We start from the raw sequence: 24,111 nt of genomic DNA on the forward strand, positions 1-24,111 counted from the left end.
ACCGCATAGTCAGTCTCTGGCTCTGGCACGGCTAGGATTGGTGCGGTGGTCAATTTCTCCTTCAACAACTGAAAGCTCGCCTCACATTCTGGTGTCCAAATCATCTTGACTCCCTTTTTCAGTTGTTGCGTCATTGGCCTTGCTATCTTCGAGAATCCCTCGATGAATCTTCGATAATAGCCCGCCAGTCCTAAAAAGCTTCGGATTTCGTTTTGTGTAGAAGGTGACTTCCACTCCTGCACCGCTTCCACCTTGGCCGGGTCCACACGAATTCCATTATAGGTTACTACATGTCCCAGAAAATTCACTTCCTTGAGCCAAAACTCGCATTTACTGAACTTGGCATATAGTTTCTCGTCCCTTAGAGTTGCTAGGACGGTTCTCAAGTGCTCTTTGTGCTCCTCCTCGTTCTTTGAGTAAATAAGCACATCATCGATGAAAACTAGGACAAACCGATCCAGAAATGGATGGAACACGCGGTTCATAAGGTCCATGAACACTGCCGGGGCGTTCGTCAGTCCAAAAGGCATCACGACGAACTCATAATGACCATATCTTGTTCGAAAAGCTGTCTTGGGTACATCTTCTCGCCGAACCCTCAGCTGATGGTACCCAGACCTCAAATCCATCTTAGAGAAGACTCCTGCCCCTCGAAGTTGGTCAAACAAGTCGTCTATCCTTGGTAGCGGATACTTGTTCTTCAGCGTCAGTTTGTTTAGCTCTCGATAGTCGATGCACATCCTCATCGTTCCATCCTTTTTCTTTACAAACAACACTGGTGCTCCCCATGGCGACACGCTAGGTCTAATGAATCCCAATTCCAGTAGCTCTTGTAGTTGCACCTTAAGCTCCTCCAACTCTTTTGGCGCCATCCTATAAGGTGCTTTGGATATTGGTGCCGATCCGGGCTCCAGATCGATCGTGAATTCTACCTGCCTGTCGGGTGGGGGTCCCGGCAATGCATCGGGGAAGACATCGGGATATTCACTCACTATCGCCACATCTTCTATCTTCCTGTCTTTCTTCTCCTCCCCATTCAAATAAACAAGGTACGCTGGACATCCCTTCCTCATCATTGTAGTGGCTTGCAGCGCGGAGACAATGGACTTGCGTCGGTTCATTGAGATTCCGTAAAACTTCGTCGGCTCTTTTCCCGGGGTTTCAAACGAAATTTCCATTTCTCTACAATGAAGGGTAACGTGGTTCTCCGCTAACCAATCCATACCCAAGATTATGTCTACGCTACCCATCGTCATTACTTGTAAATTATGAGCCAACAAACTGAGTTCACCTATTCCAAAGTTCACACATGCACAAGATCGGGATATATCTATAGTCCCGCCTACCGGTGAGGTCACACTCATAGTGGGTTCGGTCTTAACAGTAGGTAATTCCAAAGTATCCACACAAGACGTTGATATAAAGGAATGCGACGCACCCGTATCAAACAAGACAACTATAGGCATATTGAGAAGTGTGCCCATACCTGCCAAGTTTCCTTGCCCAAAGGTTTCTTTCCCGTTTGCCGGCTGCTTCCCCTTCAAGGCGTAGGCCCTTGCTTGCGATGGTAATCCTTGGCGGCGTTGTTGCGGTGGAGGTGCAGGTAGTGCCTGAGATTGTGGACGGAAGCCTAGCTGGTTCTGTCTCGTTCCCGTTCCCATGTTCTTATTTGGGCAATTTCGGAGGTAATGCCCACTTCCACCACAGTTGAAGCACCTAGGGTCTCGACACTCTCCGGTGTGGTACTTGAAGCACCTTCCACATTGAGGGTTCCTCGGCGGAAAGTTTGCCCTCGGTTGAAAAGTATTCTGTCTCCCGCCATTGTAGGGTGGGTTCCTCATGTGTTGTGGCCTCTTACCACCATACTGAGCCTGGTCACCATCTCACCTCCTCTTCTCTTGGTGGCCTGACTGAGCTTGTAGGGGTGTCGCGTTTGTTGTTGCCACAACTCTTGGCTTAGGGAGTGCATCTTCCACGTCCAGTGCACAAGTCAAGATCTCCGAGTAGGAGAGTTCTCCTCGACAGGCCAATGCGGCCTTTATCTCATCTCTGAGCCCGGCCCGGAACTTCACCGCCCATTTCTCATCGGTGTCCATCAACTCGGGCGCATATCGTGCCATCTGCGCGAGGGCTCGGTCATACTCGGTTACAGTCATTCGGCCTTGGCTTAGTGTGTGGAACTCTACCACCTTGGCCCGTCTGTACGTCTTTGGAACATACTTGTTATCGATCTCTACTTTAAACTCCTCCCATGTTAGCGCTTCCAGGCGTGCAGGATCCATAGTTCTCTGCCGAGTCTCCCACCAGTAATCGGCAGCACCTGATAGTTGAAAGGTGGCGCAAGCAATGCGCTCCCTATCTGTGCACTCCATGACCCTGAAAATACGCTCGAGGCCGCGTATCCACTCTTCGGCTTTTGAGGGATCTCCATGTCCATCAAATTTAGGGGAATTCTGCCTGGAGAACGTAACTATAAATCTTTCTTGCTGAGGCGGGGGTGGAGGTGGTGGTGGCGGTGGTGGTGCCTCCACGTTGGGTCCTTGTCGTGGTTGGCGTGCACGTCTTGGCGGCATTCTGATTCAATATCCAAAAAGTGTTACTACAATTCTCATCCAAAATTTCCACTTTCTCAAAATTTTTCTCATAATCTTCAAGTAGTAAGATGCAACACATAGGATATATATATCAAAATCCAAATTCTCATTAAAAGAAAGGAGGTCAAACGTTGTTCTCAAGAGCAGATCGTACTGAAAACAAAAACTGAAAAGACAACGAACTATTCTAATTCTCGACTACGACTCTATCATCCTCATCCATAGGCCCTTCCTCCGGGTCTTCGTCATCGTCCTCCTCGGGGTTCTCTTGCTGAGCCTCCTCGGGGTTCCCTTGCGGAGCCTCCTCGGGTTCCTCCTCATAGTCATCTTCAAACCCTTGCTCACCCTCGTACATGCTCACATACTTGTCCTGGTACACGATCCTCTCTTGCACATCCTGTGGGGGCTGTTCCTCTCGAGAATCTACCAGTGCACAATACACGGCCTTCCGAAAGCCAGCCATGTCACCCACCATGTCATCGGTAACGGGCTCATGCCACGTGTACCTCCTCGCCGTTCTTTCGGCCCACTCTTTCCAGCTGTCGGGGAGCAATTCTATTAGCTTCTCAATGCCGTCATGCTCTGTCACTCCGAACTCCTGAGCTGCCCTCCAGAGGGTATCGAAGTGTGCCACGAACTCGATCAACGGTACGTGATCCTTCTTCCGGTACACTCTATAATCTCTGAGCACCCTCTGTGCCCTAAGTCTATCGCGATCACTCCGTCGCGGGGTTCGGAACATACGCGCCATCTATATAAAAACAGAGTGCATAACCGAAGAAGAGAGAGATATGTGTATGCAGACGTATCGATGTTCTAACTCCAAGCCCGCTGGTGTTCGAAGGCCAAAAGTCCTTGTCTACTATAGGTCCAAGAAGCACTAGTGAAATCCTATCACGTCTAAGTTCAAACATTCAAAAGGCCAACACATACTCCCATAAAAGCTCACATCAACAATCACGTCATCAAATCATCATACATCAGCTACATGCTTTCAAGTACATTCGACACACAAAAACAGTTCATAACTCAAATAATTCCCAACTTTTCACATCAATTTGTACCCTTTTACATGCATCACTCTTTTCTTAAACTTTACAAAATTTATTTCCAAACCCAAAATCACAATTTCCTCCACCTCCATATACTTTCCAAAAATTCAAAATTTTCATTACCTCATTTCAGGTTGAGTGCGATGCGTCGGATGTTGAGCCAATGACACTTTTGAAAACTTAGTCAAAACAGAAAAAGACTTTTGGGTCCAGAGCAGAAAGAAAACCTAGGCTCTGATACCACTCTGTCACGCCCGCATTTCCTAAGGATAGGAAGTACGGTGGACCGCGACTAGGGGAGGAATAAAGAAGCGGGGAAGAAAGGGGAGAACAGGAATATTTGACCCAAAAACATTTAATAAAAGGGAGTTCACTTCAAACATTGTACTAAGAAGACATTACTAAAGTTAATGTAAACAGAGTTAAATAAAAACAATGTATCGGATTACAAAGCAGCGGAAAAGGCCAAAAGACAGATGATGCCGGGTATGACGACACGACACCATCCAAAAGACCAAGTAAAACACTCATTTGGCTTTCACTGCTCAACATCCGTCATCCCCATCGCCGCTCAACCTGCACATTAAGAAAACAACATGCAGGGCTGAGTACTTATTGCACTCAGTGGACACACGCCAAAATCATAGTTTGTCATGCCACATCAGTGTAACCTTGGGGTTTTAAGTGTAAGAAAATAACCCAAGTACACAAAATATATTTCATAAATTCGACTGCGCAGTCATTTTCAGATATTGCCACCCTTATTCCCACCATCATACACTATCTGATCCAACGGTGACAAGGGGCGTGGCCACACCCCAGGTCACTAGACCGGCCAACTTGCTCTCAGATGGCTCCCGATCTCGTGTACACTAGCCTGAGGGTTCGCAGCCCAACAGACCCGAATTCGATTAAACATATGTGGTAAACCACTTCAGATAGGTTTCAAAGCAAAACAGTTGGCAAGACAAACAATTCACCTCCGTAAACATTTCCGGAACATAGTCCGTATTAAAGATAACCCACAAAATAGTAGGGTAGAAAAGCCCACCTCGATTGCTTAGCCTTTAAAATAGTTCCCTTCAACCACACTTTCCTCGTAAAAGATCACCCTTTTGAAAGATAAATAAATATCATAATTAGAGTCAGGGTAGACGATGTTTAACGACAATGCATGATTCCTACTTGGATGACTTCAACATCTAGCACGTTACACGTATACACACTTAACAACATGTTATAACAAACACACAAAAAAACACGTCCGAAACACACCACGCACGCACCCGACACGCATACCACGTACCCAAGACGCGCACACGACACAAACACAACACTCAAACTCCCGGAACACCCACACTGCACAAACGGCTCACCTGGCTCGGAACAGGTTCGGGAAAAAGGCTCGGCGTCTCGGCCTGGCTCGGTACCTCGGCCGGCTGTCTCGGCCGCCTGTGTCTCGGCACCTCGGCCGACCATCTCGGCCGCCTGCTCGGCACCTCGGCCGACCGTCTCGGCCGTCCGGCTCGGCACCTCGGCCGACCATCTCGGCCGTCCGGCTCGGCACCTCGGCCGACCGTCTCGGCCGCCTGTTCGGCACCTCGGCCGACCATCTCGGCCGTCCGGCTCGGCACCTCGGCCGACCATCTCGGCCGCCTGCTCGGCACCTCGGCCGACAATCTCGGTCGTCTGCTTGGCACCTCGGCCGACCATCTCGGCCGTCCGGCTCGGCACCTCGGCCGACCATCTCGGCCGCCTGCTCGGCACCTCGGCCGACCATCTCGGCCGTCTGCTCGGCACCTAGTTTACACCCCTTTTCCTCTGACCCCCGATTCTCAAACCCTATACGAAAAACACACCACGCATTCTACATCCCAAAACACACCCAAACACCTGGGATCATCCCTTCCAGACTCTCCACAAAACTGCCCTAGGCTGAACCCTAAAACTCTCGGCCAACACACACGAAAACTCTCGAACCAAACACTGATTTTCCCGAGCCATCTCTTGGCCAAACACACCCACATACTTCACAAAACACAACACCCAGAAACACACCCAAAGCACATGAAAACATCTCCCAAAAACATACAACTCGCGAATCTGCGCAGTCTACTTGCAAAAATCATAATAAAATCATACGACATCCAATGAAGCTGAAATTTACACACCACACCGAAGACACATCCAAGTTTATACGGTTAAAATTTCGTACCAAAAGGAGATCGTTTGCTCAGTCAAAACGGGGTCGGAACCCACTGTCAGTTACTATCAAAACATGCTTGACAACAACACATAATCACAAAACCTATTCAGCATCTAAACCTTCCCAAAAACGTCCTACATGCATGTTTTTTCGAATTTAACAAGGGTTAGGGTTTGGGTTACCTTTCCCGGATAGTTCAAACGTAATTCGAGCGGTTTACTTCTTCCTCCGACTCCGATTCACAACGAGCGAGCGTAACACCTTGAAGAATTCAAGATGATGATGAGGGGGAATGAATGGGGAAAGGTAAACCGAGAGGGAGGAGGAGAGAGGGAGCTTACCGGTGAGAGAACACTTCGAGAGAGAGATGAGAGATTGAGAGAGACCGAAGAGAGAAAAAGATTGGAAAAAGGGGAATGAATCGGTTAAGAGGGAGTGGGGGAGGTTGAGAAATTAGTGGGGAGAGAGGGAGGGTTTTCGAAAAAGAGAGAGGGAGAGGGAGAGAAAAACCGAGAGAGAGGGGGGGTTTAATTTATTAATTAAGATATTAATTTGCTTTTCAAATGACCATAAAACTAAATATTCACACCCATAAATAATATAAAACAAATAAAACATACCACACCATATCTTAAACAAGATATTCACAAAAAGCAAACACCCCTTAAATAAAAAAAACGGACATTACAGCCGTCGACAACCCGGATCGAGTGGTTACGAGTATCGATCCTCGCTGAAGTATCTTCGGCCTCCACTGGTCAGGATCCGAACTGCTTCTCATAAACTGAAAAGAAAAGAAAAAAAGAAAGGTTATGCACAATATATACACCGAAGTATCACTCACAGTAATTGCAAATAACGCTATCCATCCCCGGCAACGGCGCCATTTGAAAGGACCTAAGGTGCGGAGGTGTCGTTCAAGCAAGGATATATCCTACTGATCAGGATAGAAATCCTAACTAACCTAGACCTTGGTTTCAAAGATTCCTCAACCCACTTCTACTGATCAGTATAGTGGTGGTAAGGGTCGAATCCCACAGAGATGGTGCGTTCTTAAACTACCGCGGTGACAATCGGAAGATTTGGTTAGCTACCACGCTGGGTTGAGTTTCTACCTAGGCTGGAACTTAAAGGAGGTGTTCTACTGGTCAGACGGTAAGGAAAACATTTGGAATGTAACTGTGTACGTGGAATGGGGGGACAATTTTGTAACAGAAAATATTTGGAAGGTACGGGTTTCTATTTAAGGCTAAACAGAATATTCAGAGTGTAGTGGAAGTTTTGTGGCTGGGCTGACAGGGCTTAACTAAAAGTGAAGGACAAAAGCAAAAGCATCTTGAAAAGTAAGTGGTCCCCTCCAATTGAAATAGACATCATCTTCTTCAACAAACACTTCCAAAATTCAGATAACAATTCCAGATTCAACACGGAAAAACTCAGATTAACAACTTACAAACACAGATCCAAAACTAAGAAATCAAGTCCGAAATCAAACACTGAAACTGGACTTCTGCATACTGGTCAACATGAAAGAACGATTCAGAAATTAAAACTAAGCTTTGCATGCAACGACCTACTTTCCGATCAAACAGTACTTGTTTATCTATCTTAAAGAAATTTGTTACGTAAACGGAATTGAGAGAATCAGCACTTTAAACACCGAGAAACTTTAGATCTAAGCTAACTAGGCAAGGGAATAAAGAAACACCACAATAAACGAAACGGAAATCAACTTCATAGCATAAACACGTTCGGATCTTCAACAAAGTATTTCAAAAGCAGAAAATATCCAAAGGTAAACAAGATCCAACGTAAGGAAAACGAGAAATTTAAAACTACGAAAGCAATGTAAAAGTGTTTTGCCACTCCGGACGATGAGACTCTAAACTACGATCTTGCTGGCTGGAATGGACGATGACTGGAATTCTGGGAACATCTGAACGTCAAGTGATCATGGCTACGGCGAGGCAAGAAGCGGGACACGGCTGAAAGACTGAAACTACCGAGAGAACTTTCTACCTAAAGATGGTGTGTTGAATGAGTGAATGTTGTCTTCTCTAAAATCTCCTTTATCTCTCCAATTTGGCTTCCTTTTATAGGGAGGCTACCCTTGATTTTAGGGTAAATCCTCGTTGCAATTTGACTTCTTTGCCCTTAATTGTGGGTAATCCGTCCCAGCTATCCGTCTTCTCCATCTCAAGCCGTTTTAGCAAGAATACTGATCAGTATGAGATCATGCTGGCGCCTTCTTCACCTGAACATTCCGAAACTTCCCTACTGGCTAGAATGCTTAACCTGCACACTTTAAACAACTTTTTTGCAAATATAATCAATTAAGCACATCATACTGACCCGTAACCAAGGCCTAGAATACGACTTATCACCCTCCTTCATAACCTTAGTCATGATGCTCCGAAAGGCTAAAGATTTAGCCGCTCGATTCTGAGTACCAAACAGGTTATTAAGATTGTTCATAATCTCAGTAGCAGTGTTCATGCCTTGATGCTGATGTTGAAGTACTGTTGACATAGAAGCCAACATGTAGCACTTCGCCATCTCATTGGCTTTACGCCACTTTCTGTATGTTTCTTTCACTGCTGCAGAAGCATTTGCAGCAGGTTCGGGTGGACATTCCGTAGTGAGCACATATTTGTACTCTTCGGCAGTGAGAACGATATCCAAGTTTTTTTTCCATACGATATAGTTATGACCTTCGAGTTTGTGTTCTTTGAGAATAGCGGAAAGAGGATTGAACGACATTTTGATTTGGATTTAGCTGAGAAAATAAATAGCTTATTGTTACAAACTATGTAAGATTCTAAAGAGTAAAAACCATTAAAACAGTTTAGATTCTCACAACAGTTAAATATAATTAAGTACGCCTCTAGGGAGGTCAAGTAAAAGATTCATATTTAACAAAATTCTGGTCACAACATCGACGAATAGTCCAGAGACCACTAAGGTGGCATGGCCTCCAAACGTTGCCTAAGCCTGTACCATTGAATATTCACCCCAAGGATTTCGTTTCCGTATTGATACTCCTTCTAGGGAAGGTCGCACCCCACAAACAAAATTCTACAGTTATCTCACAAGTTAATTTAATCTTCTGAACTCTGCAATTTCTTTGGATTAAAGCTCCCACTAAGGTGGGTCGCGATAATATTGGAAATCACGTCTAGATAAAATTGAACTTTATTTTGAGAAGTCTAACCAATGAACTTGCTATTTCTTAGGATTAAGGCTCCCACTAAGGTGAGTCGCGTTAATATTAGAAACTGCTTCATACATAGACTAATTCTTTGGAGACCATATACGACAGGGATCGTAATTATCGCTTAGTTATTTTAAGGTATGGTTTTTCTTTTAATTATCACTTAAGTGAATAAGGCAGAAAGTTCACTTATATTAATTTCAAATTAATAGGTAGTTCTATTAAATCCATGAAATTAAACTAAGATAATTAAATAATTTGATTAATTAATAATTAATAAATTATAAATAATTAATCAAATATTTTCTTTAATTAATATGAATCGATTATTATTAAATAATAATATTAATTATAATACTCATCATTTTCCATTAAGTTTAGGAAATCTAGATATAATAGGATTTAATTGAAAAATACTTATCCAAATCATCTTAAGATATATTCTAGATAAATGAAATTTATCAATATCTTATAGATAAAGATTATAATTCAAAACCTATCTATATCATGATAAGTATATATTATGGAAATAATCTACATTAAATTCCAATTTATTTCATCCATAAAAAAAATATGGAATCCTAGATTTATAGGATTTATTTGAACAACCAAATTTAATCTAACTAGGATATATCTAGATAGATATAATCTATCAAAATCCCTAAGATATAAATTAAAATTCAAACCTATGTAAATCTTAATAAATTAATTTAATGATATTCCATATAATTAATTTTAATTTTGGATAGGAATCCAAAATTTCTAAAATTAATTTATGTCTCATTAACGAAACTTATCCTTAAATCACATAAAGATATCATTTCACAATTCACGACATCACAGAAACAGACTACACATTTCAATATTGATGTAACAAATGTTTAAACACGTAGTCAGTTTATATTCACGCAAATCACGAAGTCGGTTCCCACGAAAAATGCGATCAGGTCAAAACCATTATTCACGTAATTCATGCGACAAGTTTAATTAATCACGTAATCAGTTTCAAACTTCCGGTATCTGCGGTTTGTTCGCAATGGCCGGATCTTGCGGGAACGTTCAGCGCTGCTCTCGGATGTGACAATCACGTCCAGCAGTAGCTTTCGTCCGACCTCGAAACTGATCGTCGGTCAGCAGCCCCGGCACTGCTCTCGACCGAAAAAACTCGGTCAGCAGCACCGACCACCAATCGACTCCATTGTTTGCTCGTGTCTGCCTCAACAGACTGTTTTCTGCCGGAAAAAACGCGACCAGCAGGTTCCTCCGTCAGCCACACACACTGGGAATCGCCGGCACTGCTCTCGGCCTGAAATTCAGCCAGCAACGCCCTACCGCTCCCACTGATCTCGCCTCCTCGTCGACTAGCCAGTCCCGTAACATGGTCAAAACTTATCGACCATCAGGGGCTACTTCCCGTCGACAAGTCGCGAGTGATCCGGAGCTGCCCTCGGTTCTAACCGGCTGTTCCCACTGAATTCTCGTGGCATGGAGCTGCTCTCAACCATAAATGGCTAGCAGCTCCCTTTGCCTTGCGTGAATTCTGATCAGCGTATGAATTTTAGGAGCTGTTTTAAAGCCACGAGCAGCCCAATATTTCGAATGTTCATAGTTCAACAGTTCTAAATTCATTACCGAATTAATTGAACACTAAACATGCATCGAGAACTATAAAACATGCTATTCATACAATCAAAGCACGTAGTAAATCAAACAATCAGAGCCTAAAAACAGGCTCTGATACCAATTATTGGTTTTGCAGCGGAAATCATTTAGTTTGATTGAACGATTTACATCTAAACATGTTTTCATCCGATTGTAAACTAGAAACATGTTTATAATCACATATCATATTAAATATATATGCGATTAAATACAACGATTTACCGTATGAATTCAAGTAATTGAATTCGAACTCCTTCTTCAATCGTCTCTACCACGGATCTTCTGATCTGTTCCCTTTAACTCGGAGTTGACCTTTGTGTGGGCAAAGCTTGTCAAATCCTCAAAAGCTGGAGAAGAATTTGAAGACAGAAATCTCTACCCAAAGAAAAACGCAGAGAATGAATTTTTTTTACGCCAGAATTAAAAAATCTGCCTTCTCTTCTTCTCCCTTTTATAATAAGTTAATTATTTTGGGCCAGACCAGGGATCTGTGGAGGATTGGATTGGGCCACAGTTCAGGCTTTCACTAATTAAATTAAAATCAATTTAATTCAAGCCCAAACTTAAATATTATTATCATCCACTATAGATATAATATTGACTGCCCGTCCAAACCGAAATTACGAGTATTCCGGGACATCCTCTTTAATTAAATCATTTCTCGTGTTAAATATATAAATATCCATTAATTAATATCAAGTCTGCTATCTGACTATTATTAATTAATTTCTTTTTCCAAGAGTGGTCTAGTTTAGAAACATTATTTATTATTCATGGAATAAATTCCAACTGGCCAGTTTTCTGAATAATAAAACCTTTTCCTAAACACCTCTTGAGGATATTATCATACTGGCCTCTCCCAGCACACGATTCATTGCAATAACAATACTAGCACCACTTAGACATTAATGATCATTACCCAATCTATCAGGATTCTTGGGCAACGAAATTCCCTCACCATTTGATAAGTCAAAGTAGTTTTCAATTAATATCGTATGCTCAATGTTATGTCAACAATGATTAAGAAACGACAATCACCGAGACCTCGTCTTTCAGTAAATAGCAAAGAAAGACTTATGTCACTGTTTGATCCTTTCAGTGCTATACCACACTGACGTCGTTCATTTCCTTAGGTAAGGAAACTTTCGGACTGACGTCGCAACCTTTCACGATAGGTAGTCAAAGCCTATCTAGGTTGTGAAACAGTTTTTCTTCTGCATGAACTGACAAGTTACCTACTGTGAACGCCGCTCACAACTCGTCTACTATGCAGAAGACTTAGACTCATTTTGCTTAAACTATGTATTTAAATGGAAAACATATTTCAACATCTCATAAATACATAAGCAATACATAAGCAAAATACATTGTAACAAAATATTATTTCTCATAAAATGGTAACAAATGGATAAAAGAGTTATTACATATACAAGCATTCGAAAGATGCTTTCAGTATACTAAACTCTAACAGGATGTTGGGATTATCACAATCCACTTACATAGACAAGTTGCTAAGGCGCTTCTCAATGGAGAATTCTAAGAAAGGTTTTCTTCCTGTGGGACATGGCATTGTATTGTCAAAGAAGGATTGTCCTTCTAATGACAAAGAAAGAGACAACATGAAAAGGATCCCGTATGCTTCGGCGATAGGATATATTATGTATGCCATGATTTCTACTAGGCCAGATGTGGCCTATGCGCTTAGCATGACAGACAGATTTCAGCAAAATCCTGGTGAGGAACATTGGAAAACTGTTAAGACTATTCTTAAGTACCTTAGAAGGACTAAAGAATATTTCTTAGTCTATGGTGGACAACCAGAGTTATCAGTTACTGGGTACACTGATGCTAGTTTCCACACTGACCATGACGACTATAAGTCTCAGTCTGGATATGTTTTTGTCCTCAATGGTGGAGCAGTGAGTTGGAATAGTTCCAAACAAGGTACAACTGCCGATTCCACCACCGAAGCCGAGTATATTGCTGCATCTGAAGCTGCCAAAGAAGCTGTTGCTTTGTTAGAGTTCGTTAAAGAACTGGGTGTCATTCCGAGTGCCAATAGTGCAATACCTTTGTATTGTGACAACACTGATGCTGTTGCGCAAGCAAAAGAACCCAGAGCTACGAACAGGAACAAGCATGTTCCCAGAAGATATCATCTGATCAGAGAAATAATTGAAAGAGGCGACATAAAATTAGAAAGAGTACCCACTGATGATAACTTGGCTGATCATTTCACCAAACCGTTATGTATAGCAAAACACAACAAGCACTTTGAGAGCTTAGGTGTTATGCATGTTGGTAGATGGCTTTGAATCAATGGGAGTTACAGTTTTATATGTCTTAGAAACATTTTGTGTTGAGACAATATTACTTGATCACATTATATGAAAATTTTATTTCCTATGGGTTTTGTGCACTTATTGGAATAATTGTTTTAAATGTTTGATTTTATTCTAAATATTTGTTCCTTGAATTGTGACTGTCGTTAATGGTGTGAGACATTAATGATATAGTATAATTCTAAAATAGCCCTAACCAATGATCATCAAGAATGGGATATTGGTGATATGTTATAGGTTAGCATGGGGTTTGCATCACATTCTTCGAGAATGTAGTTGTTCTCACAACTATGAGATATTAGATACTCGTGATGGACACATGGTATACTTTGGAGAGTATTGGTACACCCTACTATTAAACTGTTTTGTTGAGTGTCTACAGTTTATTAGTACATAAAGTATGTAATAGTCCTTGGATCTGAGGTCATTACACATTTTGTTTGTTGAGTGGTGTGCTTTGACCTTGTACAACGCTTTGCCTCCCCTCGGAGGATTAAGACACGGACTTGTGTTGGGTACATCATAAGATAAATGGAAATGGTAGTTGAGCCAAGAATGAGATTCATTCCTCGATTAGAATTTCGAGAGAACACTCAAATTCTCTATATTACTTGACCATTAAGTCATTGGCCAATTCTCTATATTTCTTTTCTATTCGGTCGCTTCTTTGTTGCCCACTATTTTTCGTTTCATTCTAATCCAATTTCGCATACACACCAAAATTCACAAATTCAAACACAAACCATGACAATGGAAAAGTTCTAAGAGCATGAATAACGCTTGGGGCCGGGCCGCAAATCGCGAGTCCCGGCCCGTCCCGCGCGTTGGAGGAGGAGGCGGCACGGCCTGGGCCGGTCCCCGTGCCTGGTGCCCGTCCCGCGGCCAGGCCTGGGACGGCGTTATTCAGGGGACGGGCCGCCTCCGCGAGTCCCGGCCCAACGTTACACGCTCTCAGGCCGGGCCGCAAGTCCAATTTATTTATTTAATTTTTTTTTTGATTTTGTGTCTTTAAATACGAGCATTCCATTTGTGCATCAATCTTACGTGCATTCCATTTCAATCTATATTATACCCTTTATTTCGGCGTCAATGGATTGGTTCAACAACGATGAACGTGAGATGGAGGAGTTCGTTAACTCGAACAATGGGTACATACCGGGGTCGCAACGATCGCAGCCATAGCCTAGTCCGGGAGTCGGTAGCAACGTTGATGTAACATCGTCGGTCAACACCGATGAATTCGAGATCAGCGAGATGGAGCCCGCTCAAGAGCATGGCAAGGAGAAGGTCGGCGAGGAGGATGGGCCGAAGAAGTACGGTCCGCAAGAGACAATGTGGCTTGCGAGGAACTACATCGACGTCGTCGAGGATCCTATCATTGGCAACCAGTAGACCAGCAAGGCTTTCTGGGAGCGGATTGCTCAGAAGTATAACGTTGGCCGTCCTAAAGGGTCGATCGAGCGTAGCTACGTGAAGCTGCGCAAGCATTGGGGCCGGGTCCAGGCGGATATGAGCAAGTAGAACGGAAAGTGGCCCAACGTAGTCCGGATGTGGCCGAGCGGGCACAGCGAGGCGGACCTCGTCTAGAAGGCGAAGGAGGCGTTCTTCGCTGACGGGAGGAAGGCCTTCAAGTACTTCGACGTTTGGAAGCTCGTCGAGAAGAGCCCGAAGTACACGAGCGGTGCCGAGCCGACAGCAACTGGGGCGGCGAAGAGCACCAAAGTTTCCGCCTCCGGAAACTACTCTTCGAGCGATGGAGGTCCGGCGATCGACCTCAACGTGACGGACGACGACGTCTTCGGCTCCTCTCCTAGCATTCAGAGCCGCCCGATGGGAACAAAGACGGCAAATAGGAAAGCAAAGGGGAAGGCAACTACGAGCAACTCCGCCATGGTGCCACCGCCGATCAATCCGTCTCTGGATAAGATGTCCGACACTTTGTCGGAGATGAATTACATGGCGGATGAGCCAGCTGACGGAGTTGACAGCGAGGGATACGTCGAAGATGTCGGACGACGAGAACGAGTTGCACCGTGAGATGATCGCCTGCCTTCGCGCCCAAATGAAGAAGTAGTAGTCGTGGCCCGGGTTTGTAGTATTTTAAATTTGCTTCGTCTAGTACTGTAATGTTAATTTTCTAATGAACAATGCATTTTCCCGGTTTCAATTGTTGAACGAATTGCGTTTACGAGTTAAATATGTTGGAGTTGTGAATAGTGTCATTTATTAGTTGCGGCTTGCAAGGTTAGAAGAGTTGTGGCCTGTGCCACAACTGTAGAGGAATGATGACGTGGAGGGGACTTGGGGCCGGAAATGGGGACGGGATTATTCATGTCCTAAGAAATAAAGAAACGAGAGTGAACTGCACGGCACTCTGGAATAAAATTACAACCTATTAAAAATCCCAATTGAATAATTTAATATCCGTCCGTCCATAAAAAGTACGAGTAGCGCTACCATACCCAGTGGGTAGGGGTCAGGACAAGTAATACCTGCTACTACTTTTTTGGACATCCAATTTATTTGTTACACTGTCAATTTACATAATAATAAACCGAGTAAAGGGCATTAACAGAACAATAATCAAGAATCAAGAATCAGGATTAAAAAAGAAGGTTACTACTTAAAATCCTTCACTTCCGCCAATCAATCATCAATCATAAGTACAAATCTATAGACGAACAATTAGGGAAACAGACCCTAAAATGTGTGAAATAAATAGGGGACAAAAAGAGAAGAGGGCATTAACAAAAACGACCATTCAGAATATACACGCCAAAAAGAGGAAACAACCTCATATTTACAACCCAAAAAAAGTGAATTTGTTGGTATTGAAGAAAATCTGCATATGCACAAGACTACTCAGTGAAGTTATCGCATTCTGCTCTATTGGAACGACACGGGCCCCATATGCGTATTGTATTATCATCACTTGCTGAAGCTAACATTTGGGGTCGCCTCGGGTTCCAGCTGACGGAATTTACATTCTTCAGATGGCCAGACAGGATCTCGAGTGGGTCAGAACTTCTTCGGTTCCATATGTAGACCTGTTAACACACATTTTTTGTTACATCGCCTCTCAGGGATATGAGAAGTGTGTGTGAGGTGATTTATAGCTTAGATAGATGAAAATAATATAGGCTAATCCACCCACATACTTTGATGGAATGAATAATTATGAGTTTGCTTGATTGTTTAGTCCTTCAAAATATTCGGTTAAATGTATTGTCAATCTAATATATCATCCAAAGCAAGCATTTTGATAAAACTTTGTAAAATAGATGTCAAGTACCTTGGAATCTTCACTGCCACTGGCAATGAACATACTGTTCAAACCCCCAAAGCAGGAACGAATGACATATTTCTGTTGCATGTGGCCGTTGTACTTACATGGTTTGATCCATTTTGTGGAAACGTCCCACAAGTGAATTTCTTGGCTATTAAGGTTGACGACCAGGTATTTGCTATCTCCAGATACCGAAAGGGAGGTGATAGAGTGCTGCTCGGAAATAACACGTTCAGCATTGGTTGCCAAATTCAATATCCTTATCTCTTTGTCGGAGAAAATGCTGATGAGGTCTTCCCCATCTGGAGTCACAGCAATATCAAGGACCTTTGGCATCCGCATGCCTTTCCATGCCTTAATCTCATTACCTTCACAGTCCCACAAGTAAATGCCCTTCTTAGGATCTGAGCTGCCGCAGACGAGGCGCTTGGAATCAGGAAACCAAGCACAACAACTAACAACAAAACCATCGCCACCGAATGTGTGCCTACATATGCCAGTTTCCGCATCCCAAAGTTTAAGAACTTCCCTATTTCCGCAAGTGAGTAGCATGGTGTTATCTGGACTCCATGCCACAAATGAAACGGGTTTTTCGTGGCTACGTAACACGAATCTCAGGGTTACACTATTATCATCCTGCACCTGGGAGAAATAATTACACGCGCACTCAGAAACAACATATGTGTAACAAGGTTTGATAAATTGGTAAACAATAGATGAATGAGATTACAAAACAGAAGATGACATTTCAATGTAGAAAGCATTAACTTGATATTAAAAAGAAAAAAAAAAGATACAACTGGCAACTACTGTTGAAGTTTCTTAACAGATAATATAATAAAGAGAGGATGGCAAGAAAGGTCGTAACATTTCATTAACTCCAGAGTATCCTCTTCCTCTTACCTTACATGGTTTGCAATTATCATGTTTAACTCGAGGTTATTCAGAGAGGAAGAATTTATTTTGTTTATGAGATCAGCAATAGGTCTCCGTGTATCTGTTAGACATATTACAACATATTTAATGTAGCAGAATAAACACAATCCTCCACTCACAGAACAATAGTAATAAAGCATCAAAATAGGAACCCACTAATATTTCTGGAGCAATCGAGCTTAGCATGTTTGCCTCACCTGATTTGGCAGTTGGAGTCACTCAAGCCTCTAAGAGATTAAGTGACCAACTTCACCAGAAAGCATGCTTAACAAAGGTTAAACTTCCTGAACAAGGGAAAAGAAGCCGCAAACATGGAGCAACTGTCAGTTCCCTAAACTCTGGACACGAGAACATATCATGAAATTTGTAAATCCAATACATCACCAGTCTATATGGTTTTCCTGACAAGCAGTTGCTAGCACAATCAAAGTGATGAATAAAAGAGTTGATCCTTGAGAAGAAACATTTTTTCCGGTAAAAAGAACACAGCCTCCAGCAAGATATTCTAGCATCCCTGATAGAGAACATACATTTCACTATGCATCACAGCCACAGTGCATCTTTATGCCATGGTTCTGCATTAACTTATAAATGATAACTATATTGAATTAAGTGCGTTGACAACTTAACATTATCCTATTTTAGTTCAATTCCACTCAAAACATTATCAAAATAATACCAACACAAAATAAATGTGCACTTAAGATAATACTGTTGTTCTTCTAAACCTTTACTCCCTAATGAACAGGTGTGGAGTTTCACGGAGCCAGTAAAAAAGTCAGAAGACTCAGGCGGTGGATTTATTTGATTGAAAATATTAACTAGATCTACAAAGATAAGTAATAGTTTGGGAGTGATGGTATGTTGGGCAGAAGAAAGCTTATATGTTGCCCCACCCAATCTTTTATCACTTACCGATGTATTAAGCATACACCACAATGCAACAGGACAAACATGCTAATAAGTTGTGTTCAGACATTATTCATTACTATGTTGGAACCAATATTTAATTTGGCAAGAACACATCTGAAGTGTCATCAAAATATAACCCCAAGTCATCATCTAAGATATAGAGCTAATATCACCATCCAAACATTTGACGAAGAATGAATATAATTACATTGAGAGATAAACAAGCTCTTGAAACACAAGAAAAACCATATAGGGATTACTTTTAGGGGCTATAAGTCCATCAAGCAACAACTTCAGAGGTATTGAGGTACAGACATTTGTTTCAAATTCTGATTAGACTATTACATCTTCAATCCGTTTCTGAATAGTAACATTCTAATCATAGTTTTCAAAATTAACTAAGTTAAAATTAAAATGAGTTTATAAATCTACTGATAGACTAATATTACTACTCTTTAGTAAACTGATTAGCATCTTCTCATGCTCACTGAAATTATATTACTAACACAAAGAATAAAGGATTGGAACTATTGCTTCAGCATAGAGAATATCTATACTTCAATTCTCCTATATAAACAGCTTATCCATCATTGAAGAACAAGTTTTTGGGGCTGACAAAGATATAATCCTGGATAGATTTGATCTAATGTGAAAATGGATCTTGGATAAATATGACAATTTTTAATTCATCTATGCAATGACGGACAGGCTTCAATAAACTCCCAAGATACCAAAACATATAGTTGAATGTAAAGAAAGAAGATACATATAGTGGACAACCTTCCAATAAAACTCAGCTATTTTCTTCAACTCTTAGTTTGGTTCATTCACCGTTAAGAATTACAGAAGCCTGAAATTTTTGGTATAGAACGTATACAAATAATATCCTGCAACTAAATTGGGCTTCAATAATGTGTTCTACTTTTACAGGTTTTTCTTTCTTCTTTCCCCCAAATTTTGACTTTTACTAAAATTAATTCGTCTTAAAATTATAATTGTCCTCTTCTGTCTTTTATAAATGAATCATTTTGAAAGTCTGAATTACAATTGCATCAATTACTCGTCTACTAAATTCAATTTATTTGCCTATTTAAATTTATTACTGTAAACAGTTAAATACTACTTCAGTGACATTTATCGAAGACCGCAGATTTATATCTCAAAAGGTAAATTCATATGCAAAGTTAATTAAAAAAAATAGAGGAATGTGCTTACTATGATGACACCAGCTTTATATCTAAAACGATGAGGAATTAGATCAACAAGTGCATACTTGATCATAGACAAATCAAGTTCAACAATATGGGCTGAAGAAAATGATTACATACCATGTAAATGAGAGACTATACTACAGTTTAAAACCCTCAGGATTTATTTTGAGAAAATAATAATTACATACCATGCTATTTGCTACTAGTATATAAATACACATCAGCAACAATACCCTATCAAAAGATATTGAAAGGAAGTCATAAATACCATATACCTTCCATATGATGGCCTTGCAATCTCTTGATGATGACGCCAAATACTCTCCGTTGTTTGAAAACTGAACAGACCATACTTCATGTTGATGATTAGTCAATATCTGAACAAAGATAAAGAATAGACATACGAGTTACAAACTGAAAGCAAACAGGCTCATTAGGGCAACCTTCATTTGCCTCACACATAAAAAAAAATTACTACAATTTTGGAGTCTACTGCTCATTGTTTGTCATATATGAATTAACATTACAATCCTTTTCATAACATTACAATCCCTCTGAGTTTATATTTCTGACATTGACAGAGGAACAATCCACAAAGCCGCTTCAGAGAGAGAGCGAGAGCACTTTCATAATGGAATTTAATATATAGTACTACTAAACATACATGGAATTTAATATATAGTACTAAACATACAAAACCACTATCTTAGAAAAAGAGCAATAAGTTCAAAACTAAGTCATAAGTGCTTAAAGACGGGAATCTTTCAGTTTGCAGCAAAAGACAGTATAAATCAACCTGAGTGGTCTCCGTTGGAAACTGATCTCGATCACAATGGTGGTCTCTGTACAGTGATACTGAATCAGATGAAGTGTGGTAAACACAACCATCAACCCAAGCAGAAATAGCCATTTCAACCAAATGTTCCAGCCTTCTCTCAGGTAGTGTAATTGGTGGTGGTAAAACTTTTTCCAGATTTGAGAGCAATTTTTTTCGCAAGTCCTGAACTGAATCATTATCAATACAACCCAGCCTCAATCCCTTCAAAGAGAGGAGTTCATAAGAAAGTCTGTGAACTATTTCTGCGCCAATTTTCAAAGATGAAAACTGTTTCCGCATCATGTCCAACGCTAGAGATATGTTCTCACAATCCAAACATTCCCACAAGCATTGCTCAAGAACGAGGAAAGATACTGAAGCTCTTGTCTCATCATCCAAGTCATTTATTTTGTGAAGACACTCAATGCAATCACCCCAATTTCCATCTAATATGAGTGATTCCAATAATTCAAATTCGGGGGACTTACATGTAATACCCGACTCAGATTCCAAACAGGCAGCAGACTTGCTATAACCTAGAGCATATAAACATTGAATAATGATTCGTACCAACTCCTGCTTCTCAATCAGGCCTCTTGGACCAATCACATCATCTCCTACATCATCCAATGTCTCCATAACAGCGGGCAGCTCCAAAATACATAAAAATGCACTATAGATCCTCCATCTGTTTTGGCCACCTTGTGATCAATTTCAACTCAATGTGGTCACAGAAGAGCAATTAATGTGTCTGTACATTGGCTTCACATAATATCATTCAGCACATGATCAGAGAATACATGCAGGGAAATACAAATGAAATACTATAATACTTCCACCGTCCACCATTAAATGTCTCATATTGTCATTTTAGGATGTCCGTCATTAGATGTCTCATTTCACTTTTACTATTATTGGTAATGAGAATGCAAAATCCATTAGCTCATTTCACTTACATTTATTATAAATTACACTATAAAAGTAGGACACACATTCCACTAGCATCCACTTTTCTTTACATTTCTTAACATCTGCGTGGAGTCAAAGTGGAACATTTATTCAATGGATGGAGGGAGTCTGTAATAGTAAAGATTACTAGTATCAGGGACGGATGTAATGTATTACTAGGTGGGGCAAATGCCCCTCCTCAAATATATTGATATATACTATTTTATTTAATAATTTTGCAAAAAATTTAAAATTTCTTTATATTTACCCCTTCTTAAATTCTTAAATTTCCTATACATATAATTTTGCCCCCTTCCATTTACATTCCTGGATCCGTCCCTGACTAGTATGTGATAATAACCAATATCATAGCAGCCATAATTTTACAGAAAATGGAGCATAGATGAGGCTGGCACCACCAAATTCAATATGCACTGCACTGATATACAGTCAAAATGGCAAACGATTACTCCTGCTATCCCAAAATACTGAAGAGGTTTTTCTTTACATTTCTTAACATCTGCGCGGAGTCAAAGTGGAACATTTATTCAATGGATGGAGGGAGTCCGTAATAGTAAAGATTACTATGTGATGATAACCAAAAATCATAGCAGCCATAATTTTACAGGAAAACGGAGCACAGATAGATGAAGCTGGCACCACTAAATTCAATATGCACTGCACTGATATACAGTCAAAATGGCCATCGATTACTCCTGCTATCCCAAAATACTGAAGAGGTTTTTTATATGCTCAGCTAACAACTCTTGTATCAATCCAACTATGATAAATGCTGCGATCTCTATATCTCACTATTTGACAACCATATCTATTTCTCACAAAACCCAACACACTACGTGATAATTGATAAACCCATAGAGTAACTTCCTAGATATAGCAATTGCACACCAATTCATGAAACAGAACCAAAAATATGGGCTAACCTACCAAAACAATCAACAGCAATAAATAAAACCAACTTAAAAATCATAATGAAAACTACCTGTCATGGATGTTCCAAGCGATTGATAGTGGAATTCAGGCAACGAATTTAGGGTTTGATCGAAACTCGCAGAAATAAATGGGGGTAAACAATTGTGATGTGATCAGTGATAACTGATAAGTGAGGAGCAAGCAGCAGCTAACCAGATCATTCCAATCGCATTTCATTTGAATTTTTATTTTTTTTTCTCACCTTGTATAATATTATTCCCTGGCAATTTATAGTATTTATTATATTTGGAAGTTTGCCTGAATTATGGTTATGTTCTGGATAATACAATCATTTTTTAAAACGTGGAAATTATGGAAATAGTGAAGCCGTTAAATATATTCGAAATAAAAATCACTTGTTGTTGGTTAATTTTTGTTTTTCTAATAAATTTGTTTTTAGCCTCCAACTAATTGGTTTCTCAATATCATTGAAATTAAAACTATGATCTGATTTTTGGTTTGTAGAAATGATTGGTTGGATACAATATGATTGGAATGTGATTTAGTGGAAATTTGTGTCTATCTATCTATACATCTATACAATCTATACAACATATAAAAGGGGAGTTTTGAGAATATTCGCAAGATTGCCATTATGAAATTTTTGTAATACTAATGAAAAAAACAACGTGGGGACGTGAGTGGGTCATGGGGAGTCTTTGCCTCTTCACCTCTTTTGTAACTCTCATTCTTCATTTTTGGTTCCCCTATAATTAATCAATGAATATGATTTTACTAATTAGTTTAATTAGTGGGAGTAGTTAGGGGTGGGTCGGTACGGTATACCGTACCGACCGTGCCATACCACATACCGTACCGAAAAGTACGGTATGTCAAAATTCAATACCGATACCGTACCGAATTTTCGGTATACCGAAATTCCGGTATACCGGAAATTCGGTATGATATTTTTTGATACCGTTATTACGGTATACCGTAATAACGGTATGGTAACGGTAACGGTATACCGAAAAATAATTGGTTTCTTGATTTGTTCATTTACTAATTGGTTTCTCGATTGTTCATTATTTTTTGCTATCGGTAATTCGTCCATCACTCTATTCAATTTTATATTTTGGTTAGCATGTTATCAAGTATCATATTATATTTGTTGTTGCCGATGATGTTGATCTTTAAGTATCTTTTAATATATATTTTTGGATTATTTTGATTACATATATTTAGGGATGTCAATCGGGCCAACCCGTTCGGGTTGTCGGGCCATTCGGGTACGGGCTATTCGGGTTATGATTTTTTCGGGTTATAAAAGTTCGACCCTAACCCTAATCCTTCGGGTTTCGGGCTAACCCATCGGGTTATTCGGGCCAATGTGTATTTTTAATTCTTTTAATATTTTCAAAAAATAATACATATTTTAAATTTTCTTTAATTATATACATATTTTTAATTAATCATTCAACAATGAAATACATATTTTTAATTTTCTTTAATATTTTAAAAAAGATTAAGTTATTTAAATTTAAATAACTTATTCATTACATAATTATTTACAAAATATCTATCAATAGTATGTTTATGTTTATGTATTTAAAACATAAATCAACACTTTGTTTCAAAATTCAAACATAAATCAATTCGTAGAAAATTAAATAAAATTTTCATAACGTGAGAGGTGCATCGTAGATGTAACAAAAATATTTTGAATTGTTAAAGAGTGAATTATCAAGATGCTAGCTAATTAGAGTAACTCTAAGTTTTCTTGAATTATGATTGGTCAAATTTAATTTATTCCAGCTGTAAATAAGTCAAATAATAATTTATCTTTGTTTTAAGAATCATCAAAGTACGCATAATTCAATGGCGAAGCGGCGTCAAAACACTTTGTACTATTATATTGGAAATATACTAAAAGAAAGCTTTTATATACGAGTATTTATGAATCCATGAACCACATGGTGATTTTTTTTCGTGATCTTATAT

At 40.2% G+C, this 24,111-nt stretch overlaps 1 protein-coding gene across 6 annotated transcripts; it reads right to left on the reverse strand.

Moving 5' to 3' along the window:
* Positions 1-15,670: 15,670 nt before the first annotated feature.
* On the reverse strand, positions 15,671-22,396 carry LOC121798653 (WD repeat-containing protein WDS homolog). Of its 6 annotated transcripts, XM_042197759.1 has the most exons (6): positions 22,181-22,395; positions 21,594-21,697; positions 20,209-20,980; positions 19,688-19,789; positions 16,360-16,995; positions 15,671-16,114 (listed from the first exon to the last, which is right to left on the reverse strand). In XM_042197759.1, the coding sequence occupies exons 3-6, from the start codon at positions 20,866-20,868 to the stop codon at positions 15,926-15,928; spliced, it is 1,587 nt and encodes a 528-aa protein (XP_042053693.1). In that variant the 5' UTR covers positions 20,869-20,980; positions 21,594-21,697; positions 22,181-22,395; the 3' UTR covers positions 15,671-15,925. The 6 variants fall into 6 exon arrangements, with proteins under 6 accessions (XP_042053693.1, XP_042053689.1, XP_042053694.1 ...); XM_042197755.1 differs by lacking the exon at positions 21,594-21,697 and having other exon boundaries at positions 20,209-20,930; positions 22,181-22,396; XM_042197760.1 differs by lacking the exon at positions 21,594-21,697 and having other exon boundaries at positions 20,209-20,917.
* Between the last annotated feature and the right edge of the window lie 1,715 nt (positions 22,397-24,111).

Source organism: Salvia splendens, chromosome 4, assembly GCF_004379255.2.
Source record: "Salvia splendens isolate huo1 chromosome 4, SspV2, whole genome shotgun sequence".
Taxonomy (NCBI): Eukaryota; Viridiplantae; Streptophyta; class Magnoliopsida; order Lamiales; family Lamiaceae; genus Salvia; species Salvia splendens.